The following is a 23,757-nucleotide window of genomic DNA, read 5'->3' on the forward strand; positions in this document are numbered from 1 at the left end:
CCCACGTTTCTTCCGGACGGACGTGGAAGAAGTTGGCGCGCGTGATTTTACGCGAGGTGGAAACGCGTAGTATTAGAAAATTGTACATGTATAAGTACCTGTTTGGCTGTAATAAATGGTACCGATACCGTGATCGGTTGGAGCCTTTTTATTGGAAAGTGAAGGTTGAAGAAGAGGTAGAGATGAGCCCTGGCCCCTGGCTTCCTTCGGAGCTCTGACTTCTAAGATGGTGCGTGTTTCTTTCTTATTGATTTTTTTTTCTCAGTTGAATTTCTTCAAAAAGAATTTGTGCAGAAATGGCGGATCGATCAAGGAAATGGTGATGCTGGCCGTGAATTGGAGGTAGCCTCCATCTTTCCCCTCTCTCTCAACATGTACAGAATTTTCCTTCGTTTTCTTTTCTCTGTTAATCTCTGTTTCTGATTGATTTGTAGCTTCAGATTTTACCGATGTTGAGATCGGTGTTTCTAGATCTGCAATTTTGCAGGAGTCGGGCTTCGAATTTCTGCGTAATTTGGCCCCTTTTTTTCAACAATTTGTGCAGAATGGTGGAATTGGACAACAAGGTGGCAAAAGCCTACCTTCGATTTGAAAGTGAATGGGCAAAAATTTTGCTGCTCCTTAGATCTGCAATTTCACTATCATTTCTCCCTAAAAATTATGCAGAAATGGTGAGAAATCGAAGAAATGCTGCTACTGGCCGGGTCACCTGATCTTTCTGTACAAAATTTTCTTTTTCTCTGTTTTTAGATCGGAAAATGCCTCTCCACTGAAAAAGTCAAGAAGAATACGTTATACATGAGAGTTAGTCCCTCGAAAAGGAGTTCTTTAAAGGCATGTTTGGTGGAACACCAGAGTGCTCAACTTAAATAATTAGGGTACAATCGAGTCTAAAATTTTGGACCTGCTCAGCTTAATCCAAATTTCATGTCTATGGACAAATTTTCAAACTGCTACTTCGAAGCCATATTAATAACAATTTTGATAACATAATGCATAATGATTAGGGTAGGCTATAGAAGAAAATTTTATGGTTTCATTATAGAAAATTTAATACAACTACAATAAGTTAGATGTGACGTGTTTTTAAATTATTTAACCAGTTAAAATAATCGAAATAAATGAGAGAAGAAAAAAATGAAGAAAAATAAAAAAATATATTTATTTATATCATATTGGTTAATGAAAGCAAGGATTACGTAAAAAAAAATATAATTTTCTTATATTTGATTCAAATATATTTAAAGTTAGTTAAAAAATTTTAAATTATTTAATAAAAAAAAAAAGGAAATAGTCCATAGATATATGTAAAAATAATTTATTATGTTTGAGTATATATATATATATATATATATATATATATTTCTAGTTTTTCATTTTTATTATTTTTAATCAAACAATATTTAAATTAATAAATTAATTTTATATATTTTTTCAAACTCATTTCACTTCTTTTTCTTCTTGCACATAAAGTTGAAATAATTTAAAAATAAACAAAATCATTTGAATAAAATTTTAAAATCATACCAAATTATTATATTAGTTTATTAAATACTTAAATTAATATTTTACATTTATTTTAAGTATTTACGTCTCATCATTAGTATATATTCCTCACGTTATAAAGAAGGTATTCGAAATAATGGTGTTGTGAGAAAAAAGAATTTATTAATCGTAATAAAACTTATTTAAATATTTAATTTAGGAATAGCATTTTAAAGCCTTAGTTTATATGTTTTTAGTTTTATTATTAAAATTATTCACTTTGATATAATTTTTACAAAATAAAATAACTTAATAATGAAAACACTGAGAGGAAATTGGATACCAATTTTTTTTAGAATAGAAAACCTCATCTTTTATAGTTTTAAGAATAGAAAAATTATGTATGTTTTTTTGTTGGGTAGTATATATATTTTTTATTTTTTATTCTTATAATTAAACAGTAATTTTGATTTTCTCCCCCTTTTTTTCAAACATCTCTCTCCCACACCCACGTTCGTTTTCACTCTCTTCTCTCGTTGTCGACGAGTAGCAACCCTTCGAGGGACGACCGTCTCACGCCAGCGCGGCAGGTAAGGAAATATTCCTATCCCTGATCGGTGGCAGCGGTCACCGGTCGGAGATTAAAACCCTAGAACAACCAAATTCCCATTGATGAAACCATTTATACTTTGTGCTTTAATTTGCTCAAATTTATGTGATAATCTGCCTCTGCAATTGATTTTCAGTTTGGAATTTACGTTTTCTAGGTTTAGATGTTCTTCCTTAGCTTAATTGAGCTCACACTGCGTTTGCCTTCTCTGGACCTTTCTCTCAATGAAACCATCAAAGGAGAGCTTGAGAGTCAATTCTTAGATAAGGTGTGGAGATTGAGCATTGTCTTTGCGTTTGCACTTTTTTTATTGTGATTCCAGAACACTTAAGGGATTGAGAAGAATGTGTTGTGATGAAGGTTATTGCGAATTTGGGGCTGTGTGTCTCTGTTTATGATATCAGATCTATTGATGGTGACTTTGTCTTTCCTGGGGATGGTGCTTCAACCTATACGGTATGCGTAATCTAAATTTTTGTTTTTATAATTTATCTATCTGGGATTGTGGCATTGCCTGCATATTCCTCCGTTTTGAAATTGAATTGAAAAAGGCGATGGGCTGAATCAATTTTTATGGAGTGTCCAACTCTTCCAAAGTTTTTGCTCAATCATGGCTCCTTGGCAGGTGGAATTCAGACTGGTTATGTTTCGTCCATTTGTTATTCCATTTTTTAACCTTAAAGACTATCAATGCAGAACTTAAAGAATCTGCAACAATGGCTTACAATGCATGTCTTAAGGCCTCTTACTCATTTGATTCTGAATTAATCAAAATATTTTTGCATCTGTTGTTACATTTTTCTTCTGTAAATTTGGGGATTAGTGTTACCATTTTAATCACACACACCTGCAATGTATGTATTTACGCACATCATCTGATTTGTTGGGTGCTGCCAATTTTTGTTTCCTCTTTAGTGGGTCTGAAGTTAAACACGACCTCTTGGTTGCTTTATGGGATGATAACTTGTTTAAACCGGTGCTTAAGCACCACATGAGTGACATGACTTTGACGAGACAGTTGTAAAGCAAAATTTTAGGATAATGTTATTAGGCTAATGCAAAGCAAAATTTATCTGGATTTAAATGATTTTAATCAGTGCACTTGATCCAAATGAGTTAATCAATTGTGGTTTCTGCTGAGCTGCCCAATCATCTCTTTAGATTTTTTTTCATGCAAATGATGTTAGCTGTCGCTAGTTGCAGTTCTTGGGACCCAACTCAATATGTTTGGTTGAAAATATCCTTGATTTGGGGACCCATCAACTTCCTTACCAAATATCCAGATTAGTGATTTGTTGGATTATGTAATCTACTTGCTCATTCAACAAGGCACACCCTCCAAATTCATGAGAATTCCTGCCCTTGAAGGAGTATTCTCTTTCATATCCTAGATTATGACCAACTGGTGGCAACCATGAAGCCATACTATTTGCTATTTTTATGGCTGATTGTGAAAATCCCTTTCTTCTACCAGAGAATTGAAGCAACTTGAGTCAAAATTAAGTGAATCGGCAGAGCCTCGATTACTTGTGTTGAGTTATTGAAATCCATTTTTGATGCTCCACCATGTCTAGAGCCATATTACTTATGGAAGCACAATTTATTCACCTTTCTCACTAGTCATTGTCTAGCTCCATTGTAGAAGTGGCATGCTTGGCTCTCAAAGACAAGTTGCAAAATCAGAGCTAGAGATTGAAGATTGTTTAAAAACACTTTTATGACTTGTAGTTCAGAAGTCATATCCAAATCACTTGTTAAGGAACATGTTATTAATTGAAGTCTTTTCTTCAGCTATGGAGACTAGCTAATAAGAATATATTTTCTCATGTGTTTGTAAATGATATTTTTGAACAATGAGTGCACAAATGGAAATGGAAAGACAATATTATTGTAAAGGAAATGTTTTGGTTGCTTTTATAGAACCTAGTGAGCTACTCTGGATTTCAGTGAAACCTACAAATACTGCTTATATGAAGGGGCAACTTGGACATTAGTCACCTGTTAGATTACCAAAAAAAGAGATCTAAATTCATTTCAATATTTGTCTATGTGATTGATTCAGTGAGTTCTCCAAGTATAGTGTATATGCTCATGGACTTGGAGGCTTTCTGGATGCACCCAACCTGTTTGTATTTTTACTAGTTTTAGTTGTTTGTGTAAATAAAAATCATCTCTTGATTACAAGTATATGTGGATGGGCAGAATCAGATGGAAAAATTGAATCTTTGTCTTGTCGGATCTTCATCAAATGTGCTTTCCATTAATTGAGAGTGCCAGGTATATATAGATGTGTCCCACTGAAAGAGAATGGCAGCTTGAGATTATTTTGGCTTGTTTTCTTCTTCCAATAATTTAAATGCTCTAAACTCTTCAATGAGGAAAATAGTTGTTCTTCGGCAATCCTTGAATCAGTTTACATGTCTTTGTAAAATGTAACAATTGATGTGAGGCACAGTAGTCACCTCTCTGTCTTTATGAAACTCCATCAATTTTTATGGTGTCTCTTGAATTTCATAATATTTTATCAGAGAGGATTGTTGCTTTTGTAAATGACAGTCAGGAAAGCAAAAAATATTTTAAAAATTATTTTAGTGTTTTGATTATACTATTAAAAAAAATCAAATATAATTAAAATAAATTAAAAACTTATACATTTTTAAATTATTTAATTTTTATATCACATTATTAAAATAAGTTAAATGAGTATGAAATTATACATAAAAATAATTTATTAGTTTTAATTTTTCTTTTCTTTTTTTATATTCTTCCTTCTTATTTTATTTCCCTTGTTATCCCCTAACTTTTTTGGCATTAAGGTTTAAAAAAGATACATTATAATAATAATATAGAAGTCATTTATGATCGTTTTTATGTAAGAGTCATTTATACTTTTTGCAAGTAGACATATCTACTTTATCTTTGGAGAACTTTTTTGGGTGGTAAGGGTTTAGAGGCAACCTTTCAAAGGAATTTCTTGATGATTGCAAAGGCCAAAGGGAATCCCATTACCTCCATAGGGTGTCCTTTGGGTTTAATTAAAGTAATATTATTTTTTCTTTTTATTGAAAAAAAAAACTCCCTACATTCTCTTTGCCGGCCTCCTAATTTGGTCAAGGCCTATGTTTTATTATGTTACTTAACTTTTTACATCTCCTGCCATTTTTATTGAATCCCTTTTTTCTAACATGTTCTCGTGTTTAGTGTTTTTTTGTTTTCTCCTTTTTCATCCAAAGGAAAGAGGAATATGAAGCAATATTATTTAAAAAAAAAAAAGGCAAAAGGAAAAAAGAAGAAAAAAATGGAAGATCACTTTCAGCTTACTTGCTTAAGTTGATCTCTAAGATGCCGATCTCCTGCCTCCCTTTTTACTTGGTTTACAATTTTCAAATCAAATTTCGTGGCTCTTAACCGTTTCTCATAACAGCCCCTGCCGCCATAGCTTTCCTTTCTTGCACCTTCTTCCATGAACCGCCGGTCCCAGTTAACCTTTTTTTTCTTGGTTTTCACGCACAGTGGGTCACCCCAGCCGCAATCAAAGCCACTTCAGAGGATCAGAGGGCTTGCTTGGTCGCGGATTTTAAAAGTGGGTTTTGGGTGAGAATTTGAAATGTGGTCGGTATTGTATGTCATGTTATATTTCCCTTTTTTTATATATACATTTATATAATTATTCTATTAAATAATTTTAAAAGCCAAGTGAAATGAATTAATAAATATGTTTTTATATCTTTTTATTTTTAAAAACAAAAACGGTTATCAATGACAATTCTCAAACATGGTTTAACGTTTGTTTTTAAAAGTAATTTACTTTTATATTTTAACTTTTTCTTTTTTTTTTAATTTATTACTTATTTTTAAAATTTTTTATTGAATAGAAAAAATTAAAATATTTATTTTTTAAAAAATATTAAGAAAATGTTTTTATATATATATATATATTTTAATACTTTATAAAAATAAAATATTTTAAAAATAAATAACTTAATATTTAATATTATTTAAAATTATTTAATTTTAAGTTTTATTTAGAATCATAACCTTATGCATTTGATCTCACACCAATGGAAGTTTTTGAAAAAAGTTTTTTTTTTTTAAGAAAAATAAATAATAAGAATACAGTGGGTTACAAAATAATCATCCAAAATTTTATTTTATTTTATATACAACAAAACAAATACTAGGAGATGCGATTTTAAGTTAAATTAAAAAAATTGTAAAATCGACAAGGTTGTTTACTTTTTTCAACTTCACACTAAACCCAATATTAACAAATGTAATTTTATTGACAATATTGATTTTTTAAAAACTTATAAAAAATTCACACTAAAACCAAGATCTTATTTTATGTACTGAAACCAACATTGCCAACATTAATTGTTTCGTTCATAAAATTTCATACTAAAATCAACATTTTCAACTGTAGTTTTATGATGAAGATTAGAAGGAAAAAATAGTCCCAAAAACATACAATCCGATTCATGGAATATTATTTTATAAAATCATTACATTTTCCAAAAGCTCTACGAATGTCTTGTTATAACTTACAACTACTTTAAACATCTTATCATGTCATATCACATTGAAAAGTTACCATGAATTCTCTTCGAGTTTACAGCCAAAGTAGTATTTCTTTGGGAAAAAAAACCCAAACTAATCTAGTTTTTAAACTATTGGCCAAAATACTCTTTTGAATCCACATCAGCAATCCACGTCAACAAGCCATCTTCGTCAAACTTGTTTTTTTACTTTGGAGACCCAATTTTTTTTCCCGAAATCAACAATCCAGAAAGTATTCTCTTCTATGTGGCTCCACCATCTGCGGCTCCATTTTCTCTCCTCACCGACTGCGGCTCCTACCAGTGGCTCCCACCAGCAGCTCCACCAGCAGCTAGGTAAATTTTTTTCGGGTTCATGAGTTTTTTCCCACTCATTTTCCTTAGCTTTCTCACCAACCAAACAAAGGAAAACAAGTTGTTTTGAAAATTTTAAAAATCTCAAGTTGTTTTCAATTTCATAGCTATCCAAAAAACTTGAAAAACCCTTTCCTCCATCTTGTATTCCTCTTATCCTAGAACCCGAAAAACCCTAACCTTTGCCTCATTTTCCTCTCATCTCGGAATCCTGATAACTGTCGATCTTCCCATGATTCATCTTCATCGTGATCCAAAATATGGATTTCGGATTGGATGAAGGTGGGGGGAGAGAGAAAGACTTGGAGAGGTTAAGGTTTATACCTTAGCCACAGATCCATTCAGGGGAAGTTCGTTATTGTTGTCTATTTTACCAGAATTATTACTCAAATTAAAATTACAGTGATTAAGATCTGATAATAGGTTGCTGTCCAACAGGTCTTCAGAAACATAATGACATGTCTCATGGTTGTCAATAGAAAGATCATTTTCTGGGTCAACCATGAAGTGGCTATCACTTGTATCTGAGCCCAACAAACTGTGTTCACCCACATTCTTTCCAGAAGCATCTCCTGGTATAATAAAGTTAGCAAGGGTCTTTTGTGTCGGATCAGATAGATGACCATCCTTGTCCTCATTGAAATGAGACATGTGCAGGCCTACAAAAGACAGCAGAATTGGGGTTTCGAAAGGGAGAAAAAAAAAATTCTTTTTTCTATAAAAATGGAGTTAATATGTTGGAAATTAACATAGTTACAATGCATCAAGTGGCTATTAATTTTAGAAAAGAATATGTTTTAGTGAGTTCCTCAAAATTGGGACAAATGGTCTATTGCTATCTGGCTTTGATTATACCTGGAATAATGATGATGTATTACAGGACAGGGCCACCCCTGATGAATTTGTGACTACAATATCATTTGGTTTATTATTTTCTGTTATCCCTGCACATGAAGTGTAAATTTTTATTTTTAGCCAATTCCAATCACAAATTGGATGATGATAACTGTTGATGATGTTTTTTCCTTTTAACTTTTCTTGGATAAGTATGTGAAAGATGTTATTATGCCTTGGTTATTAAAATGAGAGTTTACTGACTGAAAGTTGAAGGGTTTGAAATTAAATATGGCTTTTAGCAGGGTGCTTAGGGGAAACCTATGAAATCCCAATATGGAATGTAAATACACTCCTGCATGTAGAGCTTAATGTACTGATCTTTGCTTTACACTGATCAAAGCACGCTCTTCACATTAGTGCTAATTTTTCATATTTTTTGTGGCATATTTTACATGTTCAACTTTCTCAACCATTACTACTGGTAAAATTTCAACAGCCTTACAATTACTCGCTCCCGGATAGAAGCTTCAATTCCTCACAAACATGGGCCTGCTATTGCTGGTTATGAGGCAGTAGCTTGCTTGATCTTATCCATCAACTATTTCTAAAAGTACCTTAGTGGTTGTAAGCATGTTTGTTAGAAAACTTACAATACAATGCTATAATTCATTTTCCTGATGTAAATCTTATTTATTGCTTGGCTGTATCTCATCTGAAGTGTATTTTATGGTACAAATATAATGCACAATACAATGATACACATACAACAATACATATGAACAACAAATATTAATATTTGCCTAGTGAGAATCTGGAACTAAAATTTATAGCCAAAAATTCAAAAAGCTTTGTTTTGTGGATTTTGTAAAACACCTATGCATTAAAGTAAAAAATTGGGAAAAATGTCTCATTATTTTTTGTAAGAATCTGCTTCTTCCAGGTTTAATACATATTTATGGGAATCTTCTTGACATAAGACATATGGAAGCAACTTCAAAAAGTTACAGAAAAAGAAAAGTGAAAGCCTCTACACTTCCTAATAAATATTTTATCTTCTTATTTATTATAATTACTAGATTTATCGAGAAACCATCATTACAAATGCTTAAGTTTTTCAAATTATTTTTAAATTTGTTTTCATAATTTATTAACTTTATAAAATTGGAAGTGATTATTAAATTTATTTTTGTTTCTTTTTCTCCTCTAAAAAAATATATACTTTTTATTATATATATTTTTTTATAAAAAATTATTAGGATGAAGGAGATTTGAGTGTGTCATTTTTCAATCATCATTTTTATAAAGATAATATTATTGCGCATATAACAATCTCTTCCCCATTATAGAGCTCCTAGAACTCGAATCATGACCAAACTCTAGGGCTCCTAGAACTCGAATCATTTAATGGCATGTGGAACATTTAATAGCACTTATACAAATGCTAACAACTTTATAAAACTATAAAAAGACATGTAGAACCTAGGTTGGATCTCCAAATCATGAAAATTGCTTGTAATTATTGGTTAGCTTTTGAATTGTATCATATATTAGAAAATGTATCAAATTCTCAATTATTATAAATTCCTTTTGGTAAAGAATATTGTATAAAGTATTTTCTAAGTTAATTTATTATTGTGATATCATATTTCCTCATAGAATAAGGAAAGTTATTTAGAATATTTTTATAAATATTTTAGTTCATAGAGGGAAAAATCTATAAGATCGAGATAGACTCCTAAAGATTATAAAATATTTGAAGAACTCAATAGTTATAAATAAATAAAAAACACTAAAACCAAATTTAATATATAGAAAATATTAGTTTTTACTTCAAATTTAACTTATTAAATTATAAATTATAGAAATTTAATTAAATTAAAAAAATTAAAAAATTAACCAGACATAAGCAAAAGTGTATTAACTATTCCGCTTTCTCTTTTTTAATTATTTAAATGGAAAATATTAAAACATTTATAGTCGTAACTATTAATTATGTTGAATATGTACACATTACATCCATTCTTGAACAAATTTAAAAAAAATTTCCACTTAATTTGGGTAGCTTAAACAAAGACAATTTAATTGTTAATGGAAAAATAACAACCTTTTATTCAATTTTAATGGTAATAAATAATAAGAAAATATTATTAATAAAAAACATTGAATTATTTGGATATTAAGGTGTTATTTGTTATTTGATTATTGTTAATAACATACCATATTATTGTTATTTGTTATTTCATTACAAATTGATGTTATTAGTAATGTTTTATATTGTGTAATTTTGTGGTTAAAAATGAAATTGATTTGATTCTTTTGGCTTCTTCTATAGGTAAACTATGTCAATTTATCGGTGGCAATAGTTTGTTTTTGTAATGGGAAAATGGTGAGAACACAGACCGATGTTGATTATGTTGGGGATAGAGTTGTGGTTGAACCTATTGATGTGCCTCTTGGGACAACATATGAACAACTGTTGGAAATGATATACTCGGTCACTGACATCAATAAAGAACATTTTCGATTAATATTTAATTGTAAGTATCCTATGAAAAAAGGGAATAAATTCCAACCTTGCCCAGTAAAGAATGATAGTGGTGTATCTCGAATGTTAGAAATGCATAACAGATTTGGGATGGATGAAGTTGAGTTATTTTTTGAACAAGTACCTATTGACTTACAAATGAATTCACCACTTGGTAATTGCATGTCTTTGTTACTTGGTGAAAATAATGGTACTAGTAATGTTCAAAATCCATTTACTTTTAAGCATAGATCAGAAGAGGATGAGGAAGACGAAGAAGGAACACAATGTGATGATGACAGTGTAGGAGCCGAGGATGTTCATAATGATGATAATCAAGATAGGGAAGGTAGCTCGCCTTTTTTAGCTGTTCGTGAGGCAATTGAAAGAGAACAAATGAGATATGTGGTTGTGGATGGGGAAGGATGTAACTTGTCAAACAATCCAGATACAGAGGATTTAGATGACCCAATTGAATTATCTCCAATGCAATATCATTTGGCGCCATCACCACAATTTGAAAATGTTGAAAACATTGGTCATGTTGTGTCAAGTGAATGGACCCCATGGGGAAACACTCTTATGGGACATCCAACTGGAGAGTTCATAGTTGGACAAATCTTTAATTCCAAAGGAGATTTGCAACATGTTGTAAAGATGTACTCTATTAATTCGCACCAAGAGTATATCGTTTTGTCATCCACAAAGAAATTGTTGGTCCTAAGATGCAAGAAAGTTGAACAGACTCAATGTCCTTGGAGACTACGTGCTACAGTTGTTAAAGGGACATCTTTATTTGAGATCAACAAATATAGTGGCCCACACACATGTGTCAATCCTTGCATGAACCAAGATCATCATCAGTTAGACTCAAACCTGATAGCCGCCCATATAAAGGGAATGATTAAGACACAATTCACACTTTCAGTGGCTGCCATTCAAGCAAGTGTTGTAGAAAGATTCAGGTACCATATCTCATACACTAAGGCTTCGAAAGGCAAGCGTAAAGCATTAACTAATTTGTTTGGTGATTTCTATAAATCATACGCTAAACTGCCACATTTTTTTGGTGCCTTAGAGCAAGCCAATCCAGGATGTGTTGTAATTTCTAAAACATTCCCAGGAAATATGCGAAATGAAGAGGTATTTCAGCGAGTCTTTTGAGCATTTCATCCTTCCATAGAGGGCTTCAAGCATTGTCGTCCTGTGTTAACTATTGATGGTACACACTTGTATGGGAAGTATAAGGGCACTGTAATGATTGCCATGGGCTGTGATGGAAATAATCAATTGTTTCCTCTTGCTTTTGCATTAACTGAGGGTGAAAATGTTGATAGTTAGGGATGGTTTTTGGCATGTATTAGAAATCGAGTAACTCAAAGAAGGGGTCTTTGTGTTATCTCTGATCGTCATCCGGGCATTATGACTCACTTTAAGGACAAATGCTTAAAACAACTTTTATGCAGAGCCGCCTTAGAAACTAAGGTAGAAAAATTCAACATGCATATGGAGACAATTGGGAGAATCAATCAAGACGCACTCAGTTGGTTGGAGGCTATTCCCTTTGAGAAATGGGCACTATCACATGATGGAGGTCGACGATATGGCATAATGACTACAAACATGTCAAAAATGTTCAATAGTGTGCTTAAAGGGGCACGAAGTTTCCCTATCACCGCATTTGTTCAATTGACATTCTATCGAGTTAATAGTTACTTTGCTGTAAGAAGAGAACATGGTACTAGTCGACTTGCTTTAGGTGAACAATACACTCCTTATGTTGATGCTAAGATTAATGCAAATGTTGTTAAGGCAGGTTCTCATGAGGTTGTTTTGTATGATCACTTCCAAGGACTGTTTCATATGAAGGCCAGTAGGGGTAGTAAAAAGACATCATCTGGTGGAAGAACACATCGTGTTAACCTACGTGAGCATGTATGCACATGTGGCAAAACACTCATATATGGATTCCCATGTAGTCATATTCTAGCGGGCATGTCTTTGGAGTTTTTAAAATTTTTTGGGACATCATATGGCTTGGATGTTGTTTAAATAGGTTCGTTACACTTAGAAGGTGGTGAAATGATTTCCGGAAAAATCCAAATCCAAAAATACTAAAAAATTCACAAGGGTACGAAGAATGTGAGGAATCCTCACATTGTTCGTACCCTCCCAATTCTCCACTTCTTTGGAGTTTTGAAAATTTTTTGGGACATCATATGGTTTGGATGTTGTTTAAATAGGTTCGTTACATATAGAAGGTGGTTAAATGATATTCGTAAAAATCCAAATCCAAAAATACTAAAAATTTCAAAAGGGTACAAAGAATGTGAGGAATTCTCACATTCTTCGTACCCTCCCAATTCTCCACTTGTTTAAAGTTTTTAAAAAATTTTGGGACTTCATATGGCTTGGATATTGTTTAAATAGCTTCATTACACTTAGGAGGTGGTGAAATGATTTCCGGAAAAATCCAAATCCAAAAATATTAAAAAATTCACAATCCTCACATTCTTCGTACCCTCCCAATTCTCCACTTCTTTGGACTTTTTAAAATTTTTTGGGACATCATATGGCTTGGATGTTGTTTAAATTAGTTTGTTACACTTGGTAAGTGATCAAATGATATCCGGAAAAATCCAAATCCAAAAATACTAAAAAATTCATAAGGGTATGAAGAATGTGAGGAATTCTCATATGCTTCGTACCCTCCAGATTCTCCACTTGTTTGAAGTTTTTAAACTTTTTTGGAACTTAATATGGCTTGGATATTGTTTAAATAAGTTCATTACACTTAAGAGGTGATCAAATGATTTCCGAAAAAATCCAAATCCAAAAATACTAAAAAATTCAGTACATTTTGAGGGTGTGAAATGGATCGAAAAATTCAAAATGGAAATTTACCGAAAAAATATGTGAGGGGTTTGGATTTCCATATTGTTAGTAATTATACCTTTTTCGTATTTTCAATATTTCAACCAATTTTTTTGAAAAGCTAAGAAATAATTTAATCATATATTCTCAATTAATAATTAGTACACAACTAATTTAATTTTAATTTAATATATATTTTATAAAAGTTAGTTCTAGTTTTCCCATTTTTTTAACTTCATAAACCAATTATATTGCTTTTCACACTTCAAATATTCGTCAAATTTTTGTCAACAAATTATTTGATGTTAAATTTACTTTTCCTTAATTTATAAATTATATCACCAAATTCTTTATAATTTTTTTTATTTATTTTAAATTTAATCTTTATGTGGGGTTTAATCACTTTATAGTACAAAAATAAATAAACAGTAATTTATTTTTTCAAAATTTTCTTTATTTTTTTGTTTCATAAAAAAAAATTCCTAAACAAAATAATTACATTAAACAAATTTATAATTGGTTAATGTAATAAATGTAACAATGTGTGTTGCATGGGATTATTTCCCATGGCAACCGGTTGGGTGACTTGAAGAAGAGGTTTTGTTTTTTTTTTTTTTTAATTTAGCATGCCATGTGTCTCTACCCTATTAGCCCAAAAAAGTGGGTATGGTACCGAAAAGTGCTTTTCGGAACCGTAGCAAGACCCATGGTTTTATGGGTATTTTGATAAAAAAATATTTTAAAAATAATATTAAAATTATAACACCATTAAAATAGATGCGGATTGAAAATAATTGTAAAACCACAGTTACTAACTGTGGTTTTATGGTTATTTTGATAAAAATATTTTAAAAATAATATTAAAATTACAACACCATTAGTAAAATCACAATTAGTAACTGTGGTTTTATGGTTGTTTTGATAAAAAAAATATTTTAAAAATAATATTAAAATTATAACACCATTAAAATGGGGACGAATTAAAAATAATTGTAAAACCATAGTTACTAACTGTGGTTTTAAGGGAAATTGTAAAACCATAGTTTGTAACTGTGGTTTTAAGGAAACTTCTTTTAAAACCGCAATTAGTAACTGTGGTTCTAAGAGAAATTGTAAAACCACAATTTGTAACTGTGGTTTTAAGGAAATTTCTGTAAGTTTTAAAACCACAGTCACCAACGGTGGTTTTTTACACTTAAAATCCATGTGGATGCTTACATGGATAAAGAAGACTACTTTGACAAATATTTTCAAATGGATACTATTCTTATCATTTTTTTTTACAAATAAATTATTTTGGTCTTAAACTCATTCTCTTCTTTGAACACCATCTCAGTCTTGGTCCCAAATTGGTAATATTCTTCCACTGTCTGTCCGCATAGATTTTTGTGAATTCATGTTATTCCTCTCTTTCTATTGTCACTCCTAATGATCACAAAGAATCCATTCATTTTTCTACTGTTTCTTCTTCTACTTTTTTTTCCATGTGGAGCACGAGTCTTTTTTTCATACAAATACTAAGGATCGACTCTCTTGGGCGGCTACATGGTGAACAGTTAGATCAACTGCAGCCAATATTTAGATCCAACTCTACCCAAAGCTACCAGACATTCCTCATTATAGGACGCTTACGCAGCCAAATCTAGCTTATACCCAAAGCTCCCAACATTCCCCATTTGTCCCACTGTTGCAGATTTGCAGTGCATTTGTCTATAAAACCCCACCACCCTCTCCCCATCCATCGCTTATGATTTCACACTCATATTACAACATGAAGTTGTTCAACAAAATCGTCATCTGGGTCTCTTCCTCAATCTCTGTCTGGTTCATTCTCACCACAACTCTTGTGGGAGGTGCTAGGGTTGATAGCAGTCTTAAGTACGATGCTTTAATGGCTAAAGGTCCAGTCCCTCCTCCTGCTGCTTCTTCCTGTACCCATATAGGTGGCGGCAATGGAGGTGACAACCGCCGATGCACCCCATCCACTCGTCAGGACGTTGTTTTAATGGCAAAAGCCCCAGTCCCTCCTTCTGCCTCTTCTTCCTGCACTCACATAGGTGGCGGCAAGGGAGGTGACCACTGGCCATGTCCCCCATCCACTCGTCAGGACGCTGTTTTAATGGCAAAAGCCCCAGTCCCTCCTTCTGCCTCTTCTTCCTGCACCCATATAGGTGGCGGCAAGGGAGGTGACCACCGGCCATGCCCCTCATCCACTCGTCAGGACGCTGTTTTAATGGTAAAAGCTCCAGTCCCTCCTTCCGCTGCTTCTTCCTGTACTCATATAGGTGGTGGCAATGGAGGTGATCATCGTCCATGCCCCCCATCCACTCGTCAGGACGCTGTTTTGATGGCTAAAGCTCTTCTGCTGCTTCTTCTTGTACTCATATAGGTGGTGGCAAGGGAGGTGACCATCGCCCATGTCCTCCACCCACTTCTGAGGATGCTGTTCTAATGGGAAAAGGTCCACTCCCTCCTTCTGCTGCTTCTTTCTGTACCCATATAGGTGGCGGCAATGGAGGTGGCCATCGCCCATGCCCTCCACTCGTCAGGACGCTGTTTTAATGGCTAAAGCTCCGGTCCCTCCGTCTGCTGCTTCTTCCTGTACCCATATAGGGGGCGGCAATGGAGGTGACCATCATCGTCCATGGCCTCCATCCACTCATCAATGATGTCGATAGGCTTCTTCGGTTCTTCTGGCTTTACCGCTCCTCCTCAAACTTGTGTGTGTTTGTGATAATGATGATACTATAGGCTTTTTGAGCTTTCAAATATAACGTTATTTTAATTTTATGTAAATCATACAATAAGATCGCGGACTGTTTCTATTTTTATTTGTATTTTTTGTGGGTCTCTTGATCAGATTTTTTCTTCTTTATCTGCCATGAGTTTTTTTTCCTTCGCACGTCGAATGTGGAAGAAGTTGGCGCGCGTGATTTAACGCACGGTGGAAGCACGTGGTATTAGAAAATTGTGCATGTGTATAAATATCTGTTTGGCTGTAATAAATGGTACCGATATTGTGATCCGTTGGAGCTTTTTTTCTTGGGAAGTGAAGATTAAAGAAGAGGTAGAGATGAGCCCTGGCTTCCTCCGGAGCTTTGACTTCTAAAATGGTGAGTGTTTCTTTCCTGTCAAAATTTTTTTCTTCGAAAAAATTTGTGCAGAAACGGTGGATCGATCAAGGAAATGGTGATGTTGACCGCGAATTGGAGGTGGCCTCTGTCTTTCCCCTCTCTCTCAACATATACAAATTTTCCTTCAGTTTCTTTCCTCCGTTAATCTCTGGTTTTGAATGATTTTCAACTTCAGATTTTACCGACGTTGAGATCGGTGTTTTTAGATCTGCAATTTTGCGTAACTTGGGCCCCTTTTTTTCAACAATTTGTGTAAAATGGTGGAATGAGACAGCGAAGTGGCAAAAGCCTACCTTCGATCGATTTGAAGGTGAGCGGGCAAAATATTTTGCTGCTCTTTAGATCTGCAATTTCGCTATCACTTCTCCCAAAAGCTTCTGCTGAAATGGTGAGAAATCGAGAAATGCTGTTACTGGTCGGGTCACCCGATCTCTCTAAACAAATTTTTCCTTTTCTCTGATTCTAGATAGGAAAATGGCTATTTGGCCGCATTTGGGAGACATAAGATGGTAAGGGTATCCCTGGAAATTAATGGCTCTAAACTAAAAAAAGTCAGGAAGAATATATGTATGGAAGTCAAGTCTCTTGCAAAGGAATTCTTTAAAGGCATGTTTGGAGGAACACCAGGGTGCTCAACTTAAATGATTAGAGTGGAATCTAATCTGAAATTTTGGAGCTGATCAGCTTAATCCAAATTTCATATCTAATGTACACATTTTTAAATTGCTACTTCGATGACATATTAATCAGAATTTTGATAACATAATGCAAACATGTGATATAAATAAAATTAATTAAAAACTTATATATTTTTAAAAAATTTAAGTAGTTAGAATAAGGGAAATGAGTTTAAAATAATATTTAAAAATAATTTATTGAATTTTTTTTTATTTTCTTTTCCTTTTTTTTTTTCAAATTTAAAAATCTATTGTGAGGAAAAATAAAAGAGAGAATAAAAATAAAAAGGAGCGAAGAAAAATAAGAAATATAAATAAACATTTATATTATATTTGGTTAATGAAAGCACAAGAATATAAAAATAAATATTAAAAAAGATGAATTTTCTAATTTATCATGAAAAATAAAAAAAGAAAGTTAAATATATTTAAAATTAGTTAAAAATAATAATATATTTTAAAATTATTTAATGAAAGAGTAAAAATAAGTGAAATAGTCTAAAAATGCATATAAAAATAATTAATTATTTTAAAATATATTTTTATTTTCCTATATTTGGTGCTACTATTTTCAATAACAATCTTAAAATTAAGAAAATGACTTTACATTTTTCTTTACACTTATTTAACTTTTTTTTCATCTTATATGTAAAGATTAAATAATTTTTAAAATAAACCAAACATATCCCTAATCATTTCAATCAAGATTATATTAAATCTTTAAATTGATTCATTAAACACCTACATTAATATTTTATATTGCTTCCTGTGACTATCATCTTATCATTAGTGATAATAGTCCTGATTTTATCTTCAAGGAATTCATATTCTTAGAAAGCTATTATTGATGGTGTTAAGAGAAAAAAAAAACAAAAAATTTAAATATAAAAATATAAAAAATTGTTGTCAAATTATAAAGTAAAAGGAGAAAAAAATAAGAAAGAGAAATCAGAACGTAGAAAGATAATAGAATGCACGAGAAAACTCTATTGAAATTCATTAGGGGTTATCTCCCTTTTATAGGGAGTTACACAAGATATTTATGGATGATCATCCACAAATTACCATAGTGATACAGAATTTCATATTTTATAACACTCCCCCTTGGATGTAGGGATGGCAACGGGGCGGGTTTTTTCTGGTACCCACCCCGCCCCGCCCCTAATGGGACGGGGTTTAAATTTAATAAACGGGTTTGGGACGGGTATGAGATTTTTTTTAAAACCCGGGGCGGGTTCGGGTATTACCCCATCCCGCCCCGCCCCACCCCGCCCCGTTTACATATAAAATTCCCAATGGTGTACCATCAATATGATTTGTTTCATTCTTCAACTATACATCTGCTTTCAGAGCAACCCATAATTAAATTACAGGAAAAAAAAATTAAAATTAAACATAAAGATAACAGATTGAGCAATGAACTCAAACAGAACTTCATCGAAATGACAAAAGCAAGGATTGGAGTGAAGACCAAACAACAAAAACACCCAAATTGAAAAATGAAACAAGATCAGGAACAAAGAAAACTAAAACTACTTTTCAAGCCAAGAACATGAGGATCCAGGATCAAAAATGCACAAGTCCACTCCAGAACCATAACAATTCCATCAGATTCTCAACTCATGATTCAATCCCAAAAATTAAACGAAATCACCTCCCCTTTTAGTAAGTCCTCTATTCTTCTTCTTCTTCACATCTTTGCAAAAGAAAGTTAACATTCTCTATCTCTCTGTTTTCTGCAGTATCGAAGGGCGGTATTCGAGCTTGGAGCCATCGTCTTCTTCACTGAAACCTGCCTAGACGAAAAGAACTCACCGATCAAACATGTGGCTCTGACTGTGCCCACCACAAACGACCCTTCTCTGTCGGTGCTCACCTTCCGAATGTGGTTCTCGGAACGGTCTCGTGCGTGCTCCTCTGGTTTCTGAACCAGTTCTTTTGGTATAGAACAAAGCCGCTCACCATCACTACAATCTCAGCTCAGATCGCCGTGGTGTACCATCAATATGATTCCCAATGGTGTATGTTGAAAAAAACTAAACGGGGCGGGGCGGGTACTGGGAATTCCCATACCCGCCCCGACCCGCCCCGTTTAATTTTTTAAACAGGACGGGGATGGGAATTGTTTTTAATAAACAGAGCGGGGTTGGGATGGGGGCGACCCGTCCCGAACCCGCCCCGTTGCCATTCCTACTTGGATGATCATAAAAATATGTCTCATTAAAACCTTACTAGGAAAAAACCCTATGGGAAAAACACTAGTGAAGGAAAAAGAGTATAATATTCTTTTGGAGTACTATAATTGCCTCATTAAAAACCTTACCAGTAAAACCCAATGGGACAAAACCTGGACGAAAGAAAAAAGAGTGCAGTATATACATATTATCATTCTCCCCCTCATGTAAACATGATTATGATTTCTTCAACGTTTCAAATGGTAGATCTCTCAATCTTCGCATTCCAAAGTCATACCTTAACTTTTTCAATGCAGTCGAAGGTAATGCCTTTGTGAATAGATCTGCTAGATTATTACATGACCGAATCTGTTGAACATCGGTCTCACATTTCTTTTGGAGCTCATGAGTATAAAAGAATTTATGGGAAATATGCTTAGTTTTATCACCTTTTATGAATCCTCCTTTAATTTGTGCAATACAAGTAGCATTATCTTCATGTAACTTGGTTGCATTGCCTCTGATGGAAGGTAGTCCACATGTTTCTTGAATATGTTGGATCATTGACCTTAGCCATACACATTCACAACTTGCTTCATGAATTGCAAGAATTTCTGAATGATTTGATGATGTGACCACCATTGTTTGCTTGATAGATCTCCATAAGATAGCAGTATCACTATAATTAAACACACACCATGTTTATGACTTACCTTTATATGGATTTGAAAGATATTCTGCATCTGCATATCCAAGCAATTGTTACTTTGATTCCCTTGAGTAAAATAGACCCAAAGATAACGCAATATATGTTTGATACCATTCCAATATCTTCGAGTTGGAGCGGAACTATATCTTGCTAATAATTTGACAGAAAAAGAATGTTTGGACGTATACAATTGGCATGATATATAAGTGCACCAATAACACTAAGATATGGTATTTCAGGACCAAGTAATTCTTCATTCTTTTTTGCAATGATGAAATGAGTTATTTTTCACATCAAGTGATCAGACAACCAATAGAGAACTTAAAGGATGCGCTTCATACATATAAAAACACTTCAAAACTTTCTTAATGTATGTTGATTGATGTACTAAAACTTCATTTTGAAAATGCTTGATCTACAGGCCGAGATAAAGTTTTGTTTTTCCAAGATCTTTCATCTCAAATTCCTTTTTCAAGTAATTTGTTGTTCTTGTGAGCTCTTTGGGAGTTCCAACAAGATTTAAGTCATCAACATACAATGCAATAATTGCAAATTCGGTTTCTGATTTCTTAATGAAGATGCATGGGCATATAGGGTTTATTCACATACCCTTCTTTTAGCAATTATTCGCTAAGGCGATTGTACCACATGCATCCAGATTGCTTTAATCCATACAAAGATCGTTGTAACTTGATTGAGTACATGCTACGAGGCTTTGTACAATTTGCTTCAAGCAATTTAAATCCTTCAGGGATTTTGATGTATATATCATTATCCATGGATCCATATAAATATGTTGTAAAAACATTCATGAGACACATATCTAGTCATTATGGGACTGCCAAACTAATTAAGAAATTATATATGATTATGTCCATGACGGGAGAGAATGTTTCCTCATAGTCAATACCAGGTTTCTACGAGAAACCTTGTGCTACTAATCGCACTTTATATCTTATGATCTCATTATTCTCATTGCGTTTTCGTACAAATACCCATTTGTACCCAACAGGCTTTACATCTTCAGATGTTTGGACTACAAGCCCAAAAACTTCTCATTTTGTTAATGAGTTTAACTTTGCCTATGTAACTTCTTTCCATTTTGGCCAATCATTTCTATGTCAGCATTCTTCCACATTTCGTGATTTAAGATCTTCATCATTTCTTATGGAGGCTACTTGGAAAGAGAAAATAATATTATTTTGATCCCATTTTTCTCCCGTGTATGCATAACTTACTGAGATCTCACAATTTTCGGGTACCTATGCCTCTTCAGGGGCTTTTTATTTACTATGTGCCTCTTCAAGGGCTTATTGTTCAATATGTGCCTCTTCAGGGCCTTCTGCATTATTTGTACCTCTTTTAGGGCTATAGATTTATCAACTTTAAACCGATCAATCATTTTGATGGCCTCTTTTAAAGTGCCAAGTTTTTCTTGGGTTCTCCTCTTCTGGGGAGTTCCATCCTTTGAGTCAACAGGTCTATCACGCTTCAAGCGTATCTTAGATTCATTTGTTAACTGTCCTATAAGGACATCAATCCGTGCTGGAGTATTTGCAACCGAGATATATGACTTTGTCACTTTCTTTGTATGAATGCATCTTGTAGTTGATTTGCAAGATTTTGCAAATGCATGATCCTTTGAACCTTTAGTTCACATTGATTTGTATGAGGATTAAGATGAGTCAAAGTCAATCCATTCCAAATAATTTCACGCCGTTCTTCTGGAACTGGCTCTTCTCCCCCCTAACGGTGAGAAAATTATCTTATTAAAATGATAATCTGCACAACATGTCATTCTACCTTTTAAGTGTATAGGTAGACTAGTCACTAATTAAAAACTTCTGGTTTTGTAATGTACATTCATATGACCTTTTACCCGGGGGACCAAGTTGGTCTTAAAAGATTCTTTTGGATCTATCATCATATAAAGTGTCATTCACATGGAATCAAATACTACTAGTGACATAGTATAAGCTCTTCTAGAGCCTTTAATTTGGTTTATATCACCTAATATAGTATTGACATTGTTTGTCATCAATATTGTGCAATTAATGAAACAAGAATTTCATCAAAGTAACAAGTTATAAAACATTATCATAAAGACTTTGTCTTTATAGAATTGAATAAATATTATCATAGAGAAAGAGTTAAAATCAATGGAAAAATATTAGTCATCGATGATGACTTAACTTAATAACTTGCATAAAAGCAATGAGAGCATATATAACTGTGGACCCGCATTTTTCACGTGCGCCCCCACTCGATCGGCGAGACTCGCTTTTTATTTGTGAAAAATTGATTTTTGAAAAAAAGTTGGAGTCGCCACCTATTTTATTTTTATTTTGAAGGGAAAATAAAACAAAAAAGAAAAACCCTAAAAAGTGACTCCATAGTTTTGGAAAAAGCATGTCTTTGAGAAACCCGAGTCTAAGTCCGGGGATCAGGTTACTTATTGGGAAGGTACCTCTAGGAGGTAGCACCCCTCTAAGCCCTAAAAAGGTCTCTACTGACTAAGTTAAGGGAAGCGTGGCAATTAAATGGTTGATCATGGATACCTAAGTAGACTAGGTGATTTCAAATATTGCATGCCTAATAAGAAAACAAACCATGAGAGGGAATCGAAGTGCGTACCTGAACGACTTTTCAAGCGCTATCACAAGACATCAAAGTTAGTATAGAGATATAGCACGCAACATGCATTTTATCCAAGCAAGTCAAACATACATCTAAGCACCCAAGGATTAAATCAAAGCATGGATATAGCTCATGATAGCATGCATTTTCACAGAATTTTGGAATTAGAGGATAGAGAATGTACCTGGATAGCAAGTATATTTTATAAGATTCCTCGAAAAATGCTAGATTGGTTAGGGCAAGCATAGATTATATGAAATATCCATTATGTCTAATATACAGTTTCAAAGCCAAAATTGAGCTAAGACAAATTAAATGACTCCAAAAATAATAACAATTTCAAGTAAGGTATAAAACCATCAGCATGCGGTTAGAAAATGAAGCATCGTAAAACAATTTCTAAAAAAAATGGTTTAGGGTGGAATTTGATTACAAAAAATTTCAGGAAACAACTCCTACACACCTAGATTAACATACCGAAAGCCAAACACTCATTCAAAAGACAGATTATCGCAAAGGCACCAAAAGGTTCTACAAAGTCCAGATTAGATAAGGAAAAGTGACGTGCATAAATGAATTTTTTTAAAAAATAATAAATGATCCTATAAAATCATAAAAAAAATCACACACATATTTCAAAATGTCTATATCACATGAAAAATAAATTCGGGGTCGAATAGTACTCAAAAATATTTTTAAAACTATAAATCTAATCAGATGTACAAACTCCAGCATGCGCAGTAGGCACAACTTTGAAAAATCCTATCTCCCTCAAAAATGCATATTTTCTAATATTTTATGTGTCTAAAATCAATTTCAAGAAGCTTATAATTGAGAAAAAAATATTGAATCAATTTTAAAAAGTCCTCTAGTATTTTATTTTTTCCAAAAGATCTTGGGTGTCCAGAACTATGTGAAAACGGAGTCCCCCTAAAGACTCATTTATATCTTCTATCTCAGAATGACTTTCTAACTCAAACAAAACCTCAAATTCAAGTTCAAGAAGTGAGGAAAGTCATAAAATTTCTGGAAATTTTTTACAGATATCCTAAAGTTGTCAAAATGAATTTTTGAAGTTGAAGGGTCAGTGGTTTGATGAAAACTAGCAGCAAAGATTAAATCATTTAATACCTAAGATGGGTAGTTCTTTTCTTTTTAACAAACCGATTTTAGATCAAGAAATCTC

General features: G+C 33.1%; 2 protein-coding genes across 4 annotated transcripts in view; both read left to right on the forward strand.

Annotated features, from left to right (window-relative positions):
• The first annotated feature begins 93 nt into the window (after window positions 1-93).
• Window positions 94-923, forward strand: LOC100256324 (uncharacterized). Of its 3 annotated transcripts, none has more exons than XR_786120.3 (3): window positions 112-229; window positions 295-342; window positions 441-923. XR_786120.3 is itself a non-coding variant. In XM_010653630.3 (3 exons), the coding sequence occupies exons 1-3, from the start codon at window positions 227-229 to the stop codon at window positions 711-713; spliced, it is 330 nt and encodes a 109-aa protein (XP_010651932.1). In that variant the 5' UTR covers window positions 119-226; the 3' UTR covers window positions 714-923. The 3 variants fall into 3 exon arrangements, 1 of the variants encoding a protein (XP_010651932.1); XM_010653630.3 differs by having other exon boundaries at window positions 119-229; window positions 435-923; XR_786119.3 differs by having other exon boundaries at window positions 94-342.
• A 1,056-nt stretch (window positions 924-1,979) lies between these two features.
• The window catches only part of LOC100261445 (uncharacterized), a 30,686-nt gene continuing 8,908 nt past the window's right edge, over window positions 1,980-23,757 (forward strand). The window contains exons 1-3 of the mRNA XM_059737787.1: window positions 1,980-2,075; window positions 2,253-2,363; window positions 2,456-2,551. Of these exons, the coding sequence (XP_059593770.1) occupies window positions 2,259-2,363; window positions 2,456-2,551 (201 nt within the window). The 5' untranslated portion in view covers window positions 1,980-2,075; window positions 2,253-2,258. The remainder of the gene's footprint in view (window positions 2,076-2,252; window positions 2,364-2,455; window positions 2,552-23,757) is intronic.

The sequence above is a fragment of the Vitis vinifera genome, chromosome 7 (genome assembly GCF_030704535.1).
Source record: "Vitis vinifera cultivar Pinot Noir 40024 chromosome 7, ASM3070453v1".
NCBI classification, from domain to species: Eukaryota; Viridiplantae; Streptophyta; class Magnoliopsida; order Vitales; family Vitaceae; genus Vitis; species Vitis vinifera.